Source organism: Sminthopsis crassicaudata, chromosome 4 (genome assembly GCF_048593235.1).
Source record: "Sminthopsis crassicaudata isolate SCR6 chromosome 4, ASM4859323v1, whole genome shotgun sequence".
Classification (NCBI taxonomy): Eukaryota; Metazoa; Chordata; class Mammalia; order Dasyuromorphia; family Dasyuridae; genus Sminthopsis; species Sminthopsis crassicaudata.
Genome location: NC_133620.1, coordinates 74,068,466 through 74,085,644, shown reverse-complemented (window position 1 = coordinate 74,085,644; position 17,179 = coordinate 74,068,466). Strand labels below are relative to the sequence as shown.

The 17,179-nt window shown below is 36.0% G+C and overlaps 1 protein-coding gene across 1 annotated transcript in view; it reads left to right on the top strand.

Moving 5' to 3' along the window:
- NIBAN1 (niban apoptosis regulator 1) overlaps positions 1–17,179 on the top strand; it is a 192,261-nt gene that overhangs the window by 69,704 nt on the left and 105,378 nt on the right. Inside the window, exons 2-3 of the mRNA XM_074308582.1 lie at positions 10,626–10,756; positions 12,827–12,958. Of these exons, the coding sequence (XP_074164683.1) occupies positions 10,626–10,756; positions 12,827–12,958 (263 nt within the window). The remainder of the gene's footprint in view (positions 1–10,625; positions 10,757–12,826; positions 12,959–17,179) is intronic.

Below are 17,179 nucleotides of genomic sequence, written 5' to 3'. Positions count from 1 at the left end.
TAAAAAGGATATCCAAGAATGAGAAAATATACAAATCTGTCATGTTCTCGAGACTTTGGACCACTCTTATCTCAATTCCCAAACACTTCCCACATTTTCAGACTGTCAAGAAGAAGGGGAGGGGTGGATTTTGATAAACAATTTTCCAAGCAATTTTTCCATCTATTTTTATAAACCAACAGTATGGAAAATCCTCGACTTGACCTTTGAGCCTGATCTTGTTATGTTCTAAGGGTTAGACTTTGAGGGAATAGAATTTAAAATCAAAGAAAAGCATTAAGAATGAGAGCCAGAGGACTCCCTCCTTTCCAGAAGACAGTGTCACAGCCTTCTTTGGTATAATAATTAACATTTATGTAGGACTTTACATATACTGTCTCATTTGAGGCTCAGACAAGCCTATGAAGTAAGTATTACTATTTTGTAATTGATGAAACCGATTGGAAAAGATTTAATGTCACATAATTTGTAAATCTCAGAAGTGACATTTGAAAATAAATCTTTCTGTCTGGACTTCGGGTCCCACTCTCTATTCCACTGCTGCTTCTTATCCCCTACCCCCATTTTAATAGTATTTTATTTTTCCAATTACATGCAAAAATCATTTTCAACATTCATTTTTGTAAGATTCTGAGTTGCAAATTTTTCCTCTCTCCCTCTTAAACTTTCCTTCTCCCTAAGACAGCAAGCAATCTTATATGGGTCATTTGTATACAATATTTTAAACATATTTCCATAATAGTCATTTTGAGAAAGAAAAATAAGAACAAAAGGGAAAAACTACTCCTCAAAATAGTATTCTTCAAACTGCTTCCAGTCTCCATAGTCTTTCTTGTGGATGGCTTTTTCCATTCCAAGTCTACTGGAATTGTTTTGGATCACTGTATTGCTGAGAAGAAGAGTAAGTCTATCATAGTGGATCATCACATAATCTTGCTGTTACTGTTATTCCAGAACTTCTTAAACTTTTTCCACTCATGACCCTGGGCATAGGGATATAAAATAGGTATACAGATCAACCATTTGCTGATAAAACCCTCATATTCAGGTTTGCAACCCTATATGGAGTTGTGACCCACATTTTAGAAGGAAATCTTACTATTTCCATTAACTTTAATGCATCAAGGAGTTGAATGGCAAAGGGTTGCTGTGGGGAAGACACTCTTACTCTCTCTCCCTCCTTCCTTTTCTCTCTCTCTCTTTCTCTGTCTTTGTCTTTATCCTGAAGTTAGTGAGATAGCGAGCTTTGAGCAGCCAGGAACACAGCCAGAACATTGCTGGACCTTGATTCTAAGCCTGTCCAAAGTAGTTGGATCTGTCAGTTTGTGTTGGCTTTGGGAATCTAGGGTTCCTGGAAATGGCATGGTGAAGCATTTGAAGTTAATTAGATTTTTGTGCCTTAATCTTAAATAGAAGTGGCTCCTAGTATTTAAAATAAGGTCCAAAACATCTCATCTCTTGTTTTAAGGATGAGCTTGTCATTTTTTTTTCCCTTTGGTGAAAGATGGCTGTTAAAGGGGATTTTTGTAGCTTTAGCTGAAATTACTCTGAAGAGTGATGTAAGCCCCAATGGAAGGGAAATCTCCATCTGTGTTGAACTTACTTAAGTTTCCAGAGTCTGAATGTTAACTTTTCATCTTCTTGTTTCTTTGTCCTTGAATAGCTTCCTAATTGAATTAGTCAGATTTGATATGTTTTCGTTGTTTTGGGGGGAGAAAAATATGAGAATATCTTTTCAAAACACACTTCATTTTTCAGTGCTTGCGTCTCAGTCTTTTCAAACAAGCCAAGTATGGACTTGGCTCTGACTGGAGCAAACAGTGGAGGGGTGTGCAGGGAAGGGGCTGAGAAAGAAGAATTAAATTTCACTAAATTTGGATAAGAATGAAGAAATGCTATAGATCCTGAAAAATTCATTTCAATAAAAAATTCATTAAAGATTTGTGCAAAACCAAATGGCTTAGACTGGTTATTTTCTTAAATCCAGAAATGAAAGGGAATTTAGGAACCATTTGATTCAATCTTTTCATTATAGATATGAGGGAACTGGGGACTAGATAGATTTAGTGGCTTGCCCAAAGTTACAATAAGAAGCAAAGCCAGTATTCAAAGTCGTTGTTCTTTTCATTATGTGAGTTTCTAATGGGTCACATTTTTTAATCTGGCATGAAAGAATCCTCATTTTTATTGATTTTAATGTCTATTTGGTTTCTGTTTAGGCTATATAAATTGGATATTTGCTACATACTTGGTATGAGCCTGGAATCAAGAGGATCTGATTTCAAAATCAGTCTCAAATACTCAAATACTAACTCTGTGTGATCCAGGACAAGTCATTTAACTCTGTTTACTTCATTTTTCCCATCTGTAAAATGAACTGGAGAAGAAAATGGCAAACCACTCCAGTATTTTTGCTACGAAAACTCCCAATGAGATCATGAAGAATCAGATCAAGTAATCAACTAAACAACAACCCATACAACTAGTACTATATTCTTGAAATGCATGTAAATATGAACATCCAGAACTGTTATAATCATGGGATTGTTGGAGTGGGTTATGTAGAATGAAGAAAAACTCTTGTGAGTGGAGCAGTATAGAACTGGCTCTACAGAAAATGTTGCAGTAAGCAGGCTCTTCTTGGTCTCCCCATATTCTGGGTCCCCTCCCTTTCTTTGCTCACTGTCTTTCCCTGAATACCTGGTTTTGTCTCCTCATTACTAAAGGTCTTCTCCCACAAGAAGGCCTTTGATTAGGGTACTGTGTGATTGGATATCATATTGTTCAAGACTCCTAGGTCTTGATTTTAAGGTCTTTATCATCTTTGTTCGGGGAGGGGGGGAGCTTATTGTGCTAACTAGTGGAAGCTCTGACAAAGGTATAGAAGTTTTGCTTTTTTTCAAAGTAATTTTTGCTTTTCACTTTGGTTCAATATAAGTTACAGAGAGGAAAGAGAATATTGAAATGCCATTTTTTGTCTTTTTCTTCTTTTTATGCTGCCTGAGAATATTTGATTCCATTTTGTAAGCCTATCTTTTGGGTGGCAGGAGAGAAGTTGAGAAGTTGATGAAAATCTTTGGGCAAATGGTCTCCTACTTTTAATAACTAAATTTTATAGCATTTCAAGCACTTCCTTGGTATGCTGACATAATGTGTTGGGGTTGGCCAGGCATTTATACTGAATGGTTGTTGCCTCTTTGACTTGGATCTTTATTTTGATATCATGCAAAAATTGTCTTTGGTTAAATGGATCACTAAGAACTTTTCTGGGCTCCCATTTTCTTCATGGAGATTGGGCTGGGAAGTGGTAAAATACCTGCATATATGTATGATTTATGTATGTATGAGAATTTACAGGGGTGGAGAGCTAGGCTACCAAATCCCATGTCATGCATGAAACAGAGAAACCTTCCTGTTCTAGCTTCCTACATATGAGGGGACTGCAATTCATCAATATTCCCAGCTTTCAGTGACTTGCAATCCTGTCTCTGTTCTGTAAGCTAGGGAGTCTCCCTTGCTAATTTAGCTAATCCATCTCATTGGTTTCTTCCCTTGCAAGATATATATGCCTGATTATTGCCTACCATAGACAATGAGCTTTGCAATTTCCCAAAGACAGTTCAGCCCTGTGTCCTGGAAGAGCCCTTTAGATTATCCATCTAAATTACGGTTATTATTTCCTCAGTAGGACAACATTAAAACTACCCAAGAAAACTAGTCTTCTCCAAAGACAGGTACGATCTCTAATTAAATTATTTCCTGCCCACCTACCTCTGCACAAATAGATGTCTGTTGTTAAAACTAAGTTCAAATTCTGTCTACTCCAGTAGACCCTTCTCAGTCCCTACCAATACTTTCTCTATTCAAAGTATCTTTCATTCTTTTTTGTATACAAGGTGTCCCAATAGTGTTAGTGCAGTTCTTTTATAGCTCAAAATGAAGACTTTGGGGACTTATTGGGACCTGATTATCCTTACCTAGTGTCTACACTCCCATTTCTCCCATTTAGGCTGCCAAAAAACTCTTTGAAAGGATATGGACTGTATGTTTTGCTTTTAAGTCAATCAATAAATCAATGAATAGATATCCCTAGCCTTAGTACAGTACCTAGAACATTCTAATTACTTAATAAATGTTGGTTGGCTTAACCTGACTTGAATAAATGCTAAAAAAAAAAAAGTTAATCTGTAAAGTTCTTTGTAAATCTAGTTAAATTGTCAAAGAAATATTAGCTGTTATTGTTCTTTTGTATTTTGTATATAAAAAAGTTGCATCTAAGGTCTCCCCATTAGAACATAAACTCTTTGAAGACAGAAAAGAACTTTTTTTCTCAATTCTTTAAAAAAAATTTTCCCACTTTAATAGTATTTAGTTTTTTCCAATTATATGTAAAGGGAGTTTTCAACATTCACTTTTTTCCTCAATAGTATTTTATTTTTCCAAATATATGTAAAGATAGTTTTCAACATTCATTTTTATAAGATTTTGTGTTCTAAAATTATTCCTTCCCTTACCTTTCCCCTCCCCAAGACAGAAAGCAACATGATATAGGTTTTACATATACAATACTTTAAAACATATCTTTAGGTTTTTTTGGTCATGTTGTTCAAGAAAAATCAGACTAAACAGGAAAAAGCCATGAGAAAGAAAAAGCAAGCAAACAAAAAAAAAAGGTGAAAATGCATAATAATGTGATCATATAATCTTGCTTTTACTCAAATTCACTTTTGTAAATTTTTGAATTCCATTTTTTTTTTCTTCCCCTTCCCTTCCTATTGGAAGGAACTCTTTTTACTTTATTCTTAGTGCTCAGAAGGAAAGGAAACAAGCATTTATTAAGCTTATGTACCAGGCATTGTGCTTGCTACTTTACAAATGTTTTTCATTTGATCCTCACAACAACCCTGGGAGTCAGGGGCTACTGTTATTCCCATTTTATAGATGAGTAAACTAAGACAGGCAGAGGTTAGGTGACTTGCCCAGACACATAAGCTAGTCAGTATTTGAGCCTGATTTAGAGTTGAGATGATTCTGAATTCAGGTTCAGTACTCTATGCATTGCACCATCTAGCTGGCTCTAAAACATCAAGCAGTGCCTGATATTTGAGAAATGTTCAAAGAATTAATATTAGTTGATTGACTTAGAAGATGTGGATTCAAATGTGGCTTTTCTACTTCCTATGTGACTTTGGTCAAGTAGCTTTCCAATTCATATCCTCCAAGTCTCTATCAGGGAAATTAAGGAGTTTGAATAGATTATTTTAGATAAAGTACTCTCAATCCTATTAGTGAAAGGGAATCCCGGGTGATACTCACTCTAAATCACAGTTATAGTTCTCCTCCCTTACCTAAACTGAGTTAATGCAATTTTAACTTTTTAACCAGCCTTATAACAGGCTAATTGGTGATGATCTCCCTCCCCCAAAAAATCTGGCCAATTTTTTTTTTTTGGTCCTTCCTCAAAAATTCTACATTTAGATCAAGCTAGAACAATGTTGTCTCTGAGGAAACAAAGTTTTCTGGGTCCCACTTTCCTCTGCACTGCTTTTTTTTGCTTTGGTCTGAAAATCCAAAATGGAGCTATTCTTTGCACTCACTGAAATCTCTATGAACTAATTTCTCCATTTTATCTTTTCCCAGTAAACCTTTCTGCTTAGCCTTAGCCAGATCATATAACCTGACAAACAATTCTATCCTAGTACGAGGTACAGCCTTATGATTAACCTTATGATTACTCCTGCCCTAGGAAGAAAGGAAAGGAAGGAAATAAATATTTATATGTATTAAGTGCTAGACACTGTGCTAAGTGCTTTACAAATATTATCTCATCTGATCCTCACAACAGTCTGGGAAATGCCAGATACTATTATTAAATCCATTTTGCAATTGAGGAAACTGAGGCAAATAGAAATGATGTGACACCCAAGTAGTGTTTCTGAGATCATATTAGAACTCCTTCCTAACTCTTAAAGGCAGCTAGGTAGCACAGTGGATAGAGTGCTGAATCTGGAAGATTAATTTTTCTGAGTTCAAATCTAGCCTAAGACACTTTCTACCTGTGTGACCCTGAGCAAGTGAAAAAAAAAATTAATGACTTTCTGGCTCTAGGCCTAGTCTTTAGAATACCACTTAGCTTCAGAGGTAGGTTTATTCTCAAATTTTCATACGTTGGGGACTTTTTTTTCCCTTCCCCTGAATCAAATTTCTACAGCTGGAAGACTCCTCAGAGATCATATAGTCCAAACTTCCTTATTTTACAGATGAAGAAACTGAGGTCCAGAGAAATTATGAAAGTTATCCAAGTCACATAAGCAGTAAGCATCAGAACAGATTTGGGTTTCTCTGGGTTCCAGGGCTCTTTTATCTTTCCACCTGTGTGATTCCTTGCCTCCTAGTAAAACCTTTTTCATTCATGTATTGTAGCCAGTTGTTGGGTTAATCACATTATGCAATTCTGACCTCCTACTTATTGTTTGGTGAGGTGATGGTTACTCCATGCAGTAATCCTGTTTCTGGATTCTTTTGTCACATGGATGGAAAAAAACCAGAACAATTAAACCAACTGGCATGCAGACAGCCCCGCCTCCCCTTAGTCAACCATTCCTGACTAAGACTTTATAATAGGTACAGGAAATCAAGTTCCTCATCAGAGTTCTAGTCTCTACAAAACAGAATAGTCTTTCATCCTAAATGTTTGCAAACATCTTAGAAGCCACATCAAACACCTGCAGGCTTCTCTTGGGGTAGACAAAACAGTTGCCTGGACCTCAGAAGGCACAAACAGTGCATATCTTGGTACTGTTTCTCTGTTTCTGAAGTGTGATTCATTCTCATTCTTGGGCGTGCTCCAGGAAGATTCTTATTCTCATTTTCTTTCAGGAGAATCGCCCAAATGGTGAGAGAATGTTATTGCCTCTGCACAATCTAAAAGCCAATAAAAAACACTGGCCAATTAAATGATGATAAAGCTGTTGAGTCTGTAAAAAGTATTATGCAAATACTAATAGCAATACTGTAAATCTGCAGAGCAAATAAAAGCTGGGTTGAGCAAAATTATAGTAGCTTTTATTTGGATTTCTAGGGAACCTATTATTAGTGGATGTTAATATGCCTTATAAGTAATCATTATTAACCCCTATCACAAATAGGAGAAGTAAATAGCATTTTGTTGAGGGAATAAGCCAGAATCCTCTTCTCTCTCATAAATAGCCCAAGGCCTAATTGCCCATGTGCAAATTAAGAATTACTTATATTGGGGATATTTATGGACTAAGGACTCTCTTTCACTGGGGGTTTTGCAAGTCCCCAAAGCTGACTCATAAATTTAAGCCCTGTGATTCTTATTATGTTATCTGCTAGCCAGGAGAGTTGTTCAATTTACTCTCTCTTTGTACAGTATTAGAACACTGCGTTTGTTTCGGGAACTCCAACAGGATCTCACTGGCATGTTAAACTCCATCCCTTTGTCCCCTGACTGCTGTGTGTAATCTGGAAACAAAAGGTCTGTTGGCACAGTAGGTTTGGTTTGAGCCTCTTCAAAGATTAGGCTGATGAAATCAAGTTCTCATGAAAGAAAGTATCTTTAAAAAAAAAATTCTATTGCAAAGAATTTCAAGGCAGCAACCGCCTCACCATCCTCTTATGCACAGGTCTCATTAGTTTTCTAACCCCACTGCTCAGGGAGAGGGTCTTATTTACTTGTTTGCATACCCAAGAGCTTGAGCTGAGATAATAATAACTACATTTACATATCATTTTAAAGTTTGCAAAGTACTTCCTATGTATAGTAGTTTTCTTCTGAGTATTATGATAATGACTGTGAGATAGATGCTACGGGGATTACAATTCCCATTTCATAGATGAGGGAATTGATGCCTAGAGAAGGAAAGTGGTTTATGGGAGTTCACATAGATATTTTATGACAAAGCTTGAGCTTTCAGGCTTCCTGCCTCTCTATTCAAAGCTTTATATTTTTGCATAGTGTGTGTTATGTTTGAAATGTGAAGGAATAAGTATCATAGGATTAAAATAATAATAACTTACATTTATAAGGCACTTCATAATGTCCAAAGAGCTTTCCTGTACTTTATATAATTTAATTTTTGTGACATCTCTATAAAGTCAATAACTTGATTTTTAAATGCCCATTTTATGGGCTAGAAAACTGGTTGGTTGGTTGTTGTCCTTCATTCTCAAAGACATCACTATGTTGGAGTTGGGTTATAGTTGACCTGTGGCTGATCGGTAAGAGCCTGGAATGCTCTGCCACAGTTTGGACACGAGTCCCTTTGAACATCTGGGGTGGCTTCTGTAGCTTTGCACATCTCATGCTTTTTCTGAGCTAATTCAATTCTGCTTTGCATCTTTGAGGAGGGCACACCATGCTGGGCGGTCCTGTACCAGTGTCTCTTATGTCATACAATTAACTCTAAAGTTCTTAAGAGAGACTGGAAGACTGTCCTTGTGTGGCTTTTTCTGACTATCTTGTGAGCACTTGTCTTGTGTGAGTTCCTCATAAAATAATCTTTTTTTAGCAAGCATACATTTGGCCTTCCAACTGAACTTGAAAGGATTCATAACCTGGCCCAGTTCTTCTGACAAGAAATTGTGAACTCCTTGAGGGCAGGAGCTAAATCACTTTTCTTTTTCCTGGTACACAGGATCAGACATTTAATAAATGCTTGAGATTAGTAATAAAGGCAAAAGGGGAGAGATAAATTTAGGTCTTTTCTGACTCCAAGTCCAATGCTTTCCTCTGAACCTACTCCTCCGTCATTATGGAATATATAACTTCACCATAACTTCAATAATAACAACTCATTTTCTGTTGCTTTGGAGTGCTAAAAGCAATCCTATGAGTTGGAGAATAATTATTGCTAAAATGGATACAATTCTCTGCATATATCATCTCATTTGATCTTGACAACAATGCTATGAGATGGGTTCTATTTTACAGATGAGAAAATTAAGTTTCAGATTGGGTAAATGACTTGTCCAAAATCATAATGATAGTAGATGTTAAGTCAGGATTCAAACTCAAGTCTTTTCACTCTGTCACTCACATTGATAAGTGAATAAATGAAAAAAAATTAGCATTTACTATGTGCAAGGCATTGTGTCAAACTCTGGGGAAACAAATGGAGGGAAGACTGTTTTTGTTCTCGAGGCACTCATATTCTAATAGGGAAAGACATCATATAGAGGAGGTTTTATAAAGCACCATCCAACTCATGTTCCTTAGTGTGTAATAGCCTACTAAAGGAAATGCATATTTTAAAATATTTCCATCAATAAAACCATATCCATTTTTGATATTAAACCATTTCACAGTGCCAAATATTTTGGTGACAAGAACTTTCCTTTCCATGTCTTCAGCATTTGAAGAGGCAATTAATTGCCAGGTCTCATGTCTGCAAAGGCTGATTCCCCAGGTTATAACTTGGAGGGTGGATAGGGAGGATAGACTGTCTGGAAGCTGGGCCCAGTGATCAGGGTAAGAGAGGTTCACTGCTGTTCTTGGGGTACTTGGACATTCCTGCTTGTTAATGGAAATTGGTCAGTGATTTGTTATTGGTCAAGTCACAAAACTAGCAAGCAATTATTAAACACCAACTTTATACTAGGCATTGATACAAGCACTGGGATACAATAAAAAACAAAAAGCAGTCCCTTTCTTTAATAAACACTCAATCTAGTGGGAGATAATCAATATGAGGCAGCAGATGGCAGGATCACTAGAGTGCTACTCTTGGAGATAGGAAGTCCTGAACTGAAATTCTGCCTCAGTCATTAGTTTGGTAACCTTGGGTAAGACATATAACTTCTCAGCCTCAGTTTCTTCATCTGTAATAAGGAGTTAATGATAGCACATGTTTCACAGAGTTTGTTGTAAGGATCAAATGAGAGAATATATATTATACAATATATTTGTTATATGTGTCTATATTATATATAATGTATATATATTTAAAATTTTTAAAGCAATATATGAATGCTGGGTATTATTGTTAGATCCATAAGCTACTATACTGGTAATATTATAATTTTATCTTACTTTTCCTAAACTTAAAAAATGATAATGATTGAATTCTTTAACAATTTTTTTCTCTCTAGGTGGTTAAAAATAGGTCAGCAGGCAAACTTTGGTTAATAGAAAGTTGTTTTATATGTGTTTCTTCTTAGATTGAAAAGGGTAACTAATGGTAGCACTGGATTTGTAGTCAGGAAAACTCATCTCCATGAGTTCGAATCCAACCTCAGATACTCTCCAGCTGTGTGACTCTGGGCAAGTCACTTATTCCTTTTTGCCTCAGTTTCTTCATCTGTAAAATGACATAGAGAAGGAAATGGCAAAAACCACTCCATTATACATCCAATCTTCCATCTGTAGTCAGATCAACTTAGAAAATGTCATTGGGCAGGTGCTTTTTAAGTTCTCCCTGGCTAGGTCTAGGAAGAAACTTTACATCTTACCTTTTAACTTTAGGTGCATCTGACAGGTAGCTGGGAAGGAAGAAGGAGGGTTACTTTATAATTTATTACTTGACCTGTATGACCTTGTCTATGCTAGAAGCTGTGGAAGATGTTATATGAATTATAATTTTTCTTTTTACCTCCCCCCCCAGGTAAAACTGAAGCCGCTATCAAAAACTTCAGTCCCCATTATCGTCGCCAATATTCTGTGGCTTTCTACAATGATGTCTGGAATGAAGTTGAACAGCATAAAGACCTGAGGTCCCAGTTCTTAAAAACCAAGGTAACCCAAATCTTGGGGAAATGTTCATAGAATGCTATTTCTAGGAATAGTTCCTTGGTCTTCCCTTTCATATATCTACATTTGCCACTAGGGAAACTTTCATGTCTCCCTCTGTCTTTGAAATAACCAATAACTTGAATAGCAGATAAAATAAGGATTTGTCCTAAAATTGTTTAGAGTCCAGGAAGACAGCAACATAATCTGTCTGGAAGCCAGAGCATATGATTTCCTGCTGACAGAGTTACCCATATAAAAAGAAAAATGGCACTCTTCCATTTTCATTACACACATATATATATATTTTTCATTTTGATGGTTTGATATCAGGAAATTTGCATTGCTATGTAGAACGTTAGTAAAAATGTCAAGGTTTCAGTGCCTCAAAACTATTAGGATTTTCATTTTGGTGATAGATTCCCCTGGGTTTCTATTCCAATCCCTTGAATACAAATAGACTATATGCCCCTTTTCCCTTTTTCATTTATATTCATAACCCATGACCGTAAACGCTTATTGAGTCTTGTTTTGATGTAGAATTTCAGCTAGGCTGACATCCCTGGAGACTGATTGATGTCCCTATAGAGTTATAAGTTCAGCTTCTGCCTTAGACATGAGGGCTTTTTCCTCCAAGGGAGAATGAAGGAGCACTTCCTTTGGCCCTTTCATGAATCCAAAAAGGATATTGTTTAATCTGTAGTTAACAAATAATAGTTGGTAAGGTAACAAGAGCCTTTAAACATTAAAATTAGGGAAGGGGAGAGGATTTTCTCCCCAAGTGATATTTAAACTAGGATTACATGCCAGTTATTTAGAATGATTTAGATAAAAATTCAACTTGGAGGTAAAGGGATAGATTGGATAACTTGTGGTTCACTGGGGAGAATCTAGATCTGATTCCCCACTCTGCTGCTTCTCACCAGTGAGATTTGTTGAAGTCACTTCATTTCTTTGTGCTTCAGTTTCCTTGATTGTTAAATGAGGGAGTTGAATTACATGACCTCTGGATCAGTTTTCAATTCTAACTCTATGATCTTGTGATACAAGATTTTAAAAAAAACAACCCTGCAACATAATATGTAAAATGCAGTAGACCCACAATTTTGTGTAAGATAATGAATTAGAAAAAAAAAAAAGTGAAGGGTTAGTCATTCATTTGAGTTTATATGAACAAGGCATATTGTGTATGGTTAAACAAAAAGGATAATCAACTGAAAATCTGTCTGTTTACTCAGTTGATATGATTTCTTAATCTAATATATGGCAAAGAGAAAAAATAAATGAGCATGGTAGAGGGGAAGAGAGAGGGAGAGACACACACAGAGAGAAAGAACATGAGAACAAGATAATTTCTTTTAAGATTTCTGTTAAACTTGAGTCTAGGCTTAATTTGAAAAGAGTTTAGTCCTTGCTTCACAAGAATTAATTATAACTTCCTAATAATCAAAGAGATGCAAATTAAGTCAACTTCGAGGTACTATCTCACTCCCATTTAAGTTGGCAAAATACTGCTTATACTTGTGAAGAAACAGTTATAAACATTCATTGCTATTGGAACTGCAAAGTTAAAAAATCTTTTGGGAGAGCTATCCATCAACAAGCATTTATTAAGTACTTACTATGTGCAAAACATTTTGCTGGGGATACAAATACAAAAAATGAAACTATGCTTACTGGCAATTGAAAAGTATGCAATAAAAGCTTAACACCTCTCCTTTCTTTCTTCCTCCCACCCACATCCTTCTATCCAGTAATTTCATTGTTTTTAGAAGATGTTTTGGAAATAGTATAAAAAGTAAAAAAGAAGATATCTATTCATGATTTTCATAGCAACATTTTTTATAATTGTAAAAAATTAGAAACAATAGTGAATAGGATCGACTAAACAAATAAAGAATCCAGATGGAGATTTAGAGAGAGTGACTCAAAAGCTATTATTTCAGTTTATGCATTGAAATTCTTTTATTAAAATGTAAATAGCTGAAAAGTATGTCTCCTTATCCATATTGATGAATAATATAAAGCTTATGATAAATCAGCAAAGAAGAGCTAATTGTATTAATTTTCTTTTAGCCACCCTTGGATACAGAGACAGTCTTGTATGAAGGAGAGCTATCCCATTTTGCAGATGACCTAAAGAAATGGAAGGACAGATACATTGTGGTTAAAAATGACTTTGCGCTGCAAATCTATGAAAACAAAGAGGTAAAACTTTTTACTACCAGTTTTTAAAGTCTTCTTGGACAGTGGTTGGGTGAGTTGGGATGCCCATTTCTTCCTGATTTATTCAATGAAGTCTATCTTTCCTGGATATATCTTGTACTATACCCCATAGATCAGTTAATTAAGGCCCTGTTGGGAAAGGGGAATTGAATTACAAAACTCAATTCCTTCCATTCAGATTTGTAAATGATAGGAATGTTGTAGCCAATTCCCTTTCCATAGAGATAGTCTTGAAGAAAATTGGCTTCGATGTTTTAGCAATAGACCTAGCTACTCATAGGTAAGAGAAGTAACTTCCATCTGCCTCCATTAGCTGATGGTAATGGAAAAGACAAAAGTAAAATATAAACATTTGGGAGAAGGTAATAGTATTAATGAGTGTACCCAAATCTGGGTAGCCATTTAAGTGCCAGATTCTCTCACATGGCTCCCTTGAACCTCCTTGGAATCTCTCCTGCAGCCTTAGCCCTATACTTCCTCTTTCTTTCTGCCTTAGGATTTCTGCTTCTATATAATCAGGCATCGAATGCAATGAGAAATCAAGGAGACTGATAGAGTGAAAATAAAGGATTGAATTAAGAGTGAGAGGACCTGTTTTCAAATGCTGGCTCTGCTATTTCTAGCTGTTTGATCTTGGATAAGTGACTTAACCTTTCTTAGCTTGTTTCCTCATTTGTAAAATGTGTGCATGTGCATGTGTATATAGTCTGTTAGCCTAGGTAAGGGATTCTTAATCTTTTCATTGACCCTTTTGGCAGTGTCTGTGAGCCTATAAACCCCTTTTCAGAATTGTGTTTTTAAATACATAAAATAAAATATATAAATTTACAAGGGAAGCCAACTGTATTAAAATACAGTTATCAAAATATTTTTAAAAACAAGTTCACAGATCCGAGGTTAAGAACACTTAGACTAGATGATCTTTAATGTCCCTTGTACTTTTGAAACCCTTTGATATGGGATATTTGTGTTTGAATTAAGTCAAGTTTCCTAGAAACTGAAAAACCAATTCTTTTTTCCTTTCCTTTTCTTCTTCCCTTCCCTTCTCCCTACTTTCCTTATAGATTTTTTTCACTTAGAATTGTCTTGCAGTCTCCTTTGTATATTTATAACATATATTCGTGGTGAGAGTAAGCGTACATTTTTCATTATTCCAATTTTATGAATAAGGAAATGAAAGCACAGAGAAAATAATAGCTTATCCCAATTCATATAAAAGTAAGATCAGATCTGTATCTCAAGTCTCAGTTCAAAATAGGAAATAACCTCAAAGCAGACCAAGAAAGTACCCATCACGTCAAGCTAGTAGGCACTGTGAGTTCAGAGTTGATGGGACAATGGGATTCTGCATTTATAATCTCTATTTCCCAACCCTATCAGAGAATGGAAATCAAGCTCACAGTTCAACCAGTCAATTCCCAAATGACTTCTAGTGTAGAGCTGTGCCTAGTCAAGACTCATTACACTAGATTCTGTCTCTGCCCATCTGTCCAAGTCATTTACGACTTGATTCAACACATGACTGACTCTCTGAAGCAAATTAACAGCAAGGGCATACTGCAAAACTCAGGCACCATCTGCTCCACACAGTTTAGTTGTTTTCTCAGGATGGCCCCTACATTTAGCACTAGGTAGTTTCATGTTGATCTTAGCCTCAGTGTTTACAAACAATCATAGATGTTTTTAAAATCTGCTCCTCCATGTGAAATTTAACTGATGAGTTATTTTCTTCTGTTCATCATTCTCAAAATGTTCAGGTGGTTTGGGTGTGGTGATTACTAGGTGTGGGGATGACTGCTGCTTTGACTGTGGGAGGGATGCTAAAAAAGCAAAGTTTATTTTAGAGTCCCACAGCTGCTTAAGTCATTTGCCATTTTAGAACATGTTCTGGTATGATACTTTTGATTTTTTTGGTAATTTTTCTCATATGTGCTTAGCATTTGTGTTGTTCATTGCTGTTCAGGAGGGCTACTTTCAGTTTAGGTCAATAATCTAGGTGAGAGAGAATAACAATAACTGATGTTTATATAAAGTGCTTTCAGATTTCCAAAGCCCCTTAAATACATTTTATCTCATTTGATCCTCCCAACAACTTTACTATGTAAAGTTTATAGCTATTATCTCTATTTTACAGATGAAAAAGGGGGCCTAGAGAATTTAAATCTCTTGCCTAGGGCCACATAGCTAGGACATGTCAAATAGACTCCAATCCCAATTCTTTCTGACTTCAAATTTGTCACTTGATTTACCACATTTTGTTGACATTAGGCAGGAAGTAAGATAGCTGGGTGGCCCCATAAATGAAGTGCAGGGCTTGAAGTCAGGCAGTTCAAATCTGGCATTTACTAGCTGTATCACCCAAGGCAAGTCACTTAAGGCCAGTTTACCTCATTTTCTTCAACTGTAAAATGGGAATAATAATAGCATCTAGATCCTAGGGTTATTGTAAAGGTCAAAAGAATCATATTTGTGAAGCACTTTGTAATACTATATAAATGTTAGCTATTGTTAATATTACTTAAGCTCTTTCTTTCTTTCTTTCTTTCTTTCTTTCTTTCTTTCTTTCTTTCTTTCTTTCTTTCTTTCTTTCTTTTTCTTTCTTTCTTTCTTTCTTTCTTTCTTTCTTTCTTTCTTTCTTTCTTTCTTTCTTTCTTTCTTTCTTTCTTTCTTTCTTTCTTTCTTTCTTTCTTTCTTTCCCTCCTTTCCTCCTTTCCTCCTTTCCTCCTTTCTTTTCTTTTCTTTTCTTTTCTTTTCTTTTCTTTTCTTTTCTTTTCTTTTCTTTTCTTTTCTTTTCTTTTCTTTTCTTTTCTTTTCTTCTTTTCTTTTCTTCCTTTCTTTTTCTGAGGCTATTGGGGTAAGTGACTTGCCTAGAGTCACACAGCTAGGAAGCATTAAGTATCTGAGATCAGATTTGAACTCAGGTCCTCCTGACTTCACGGCTGGTGCTCTATCCACTGTGCCACCTGGCTGCCCTATTCCTTGATTTTTTTGGAGTAAATTATCTGCACCTTGTTTGTATACATGTTGTATCTGACCTAGTAGTTTGAGTGTTCCTTGTTCTTATTCTTCATCTTTGTATCCCTAGCATCTTGCCTAGTGCCTAATGTCTAGTGTCTTGGACAGATTAGATACTTAATAAAAGACCATCCAATTGAAGACTTAGCCAATCAGTGAGGAGTCATATAACTTTGTATCAGGATTGAACCATATATTACACCTATAAAGCAAAGAATTTTCAGACTAAATGACGAGACTTCTATTGGTCATCTTGAACTGTATATCTTCCAGACATCTTAAACTCAACATGTCCAGAACCAACCTCATTATCTAACCGTACCCTCCACCCCAAAATCTTCCCCTTTTCCTAATTTCCTATCATGATAGACCAAAAATGTCAAACTGTTTAGCAAGAATCAGATTAAAATGTAGTTAGGAAATATTTAACAAAATAAACAAAAATATATTACAACCTAAATAATGTTAATTTTCTATGTCAATGTACTGCTCCAAAGATCTATTTTTATTTGAGTGTGATACCTATTTGAACCATCTTCCAGGTCATCCAGTCTCAGAACCTAGATAGCACCATCAATTTCTCACTTTTTCTCATTCCCTCATAATATCTCTAGTATCTGTCCCCTCTCCTGTGATATTGTTATCACTCTGGTGCAGACCTTTGTCATCTTATATCTAGACTATGGCAGTAGCCTGCTGGTTGGTCTCTGTTTCAAATCTTTCCCCACTTCAAACCATCTTTCATTTAGCTGTCAAAGCAATCTTGCAAGTATAGATCTGATCATATTTTTCACCTCTTCCCCTTCTTCTTTAAATTCCACTAGCTCACGAAGACCTCCAGAATCAAATATAAATACCTCTATTGGGCTTTTAAATCCCTTCATAATCTGTCTCTCCCCCTCATTCCTTCACTTCTTAATATTCTTGTTCCTCACTCACCCCCCCCCATATTCTACATTCTAGGGACAGTGGCCTCCATACTGTTCCTTCAACCTGACACTCCATCTCCTGATTCTGGGTCTTTTCGAATACTCTTTCTCCATGCTTGAACTGTTTCCTTCTTCATTTCCATCTCCTAGCTTCCTTCAAATCTCAGCTAAAGTTCCACCTTCAGCAAGAACCCTTTCCCAGTCCACTTTAATCTTGTGTCTTCCCTTTAAGATTACCTTCCCCAAAGTAGCCCATTCC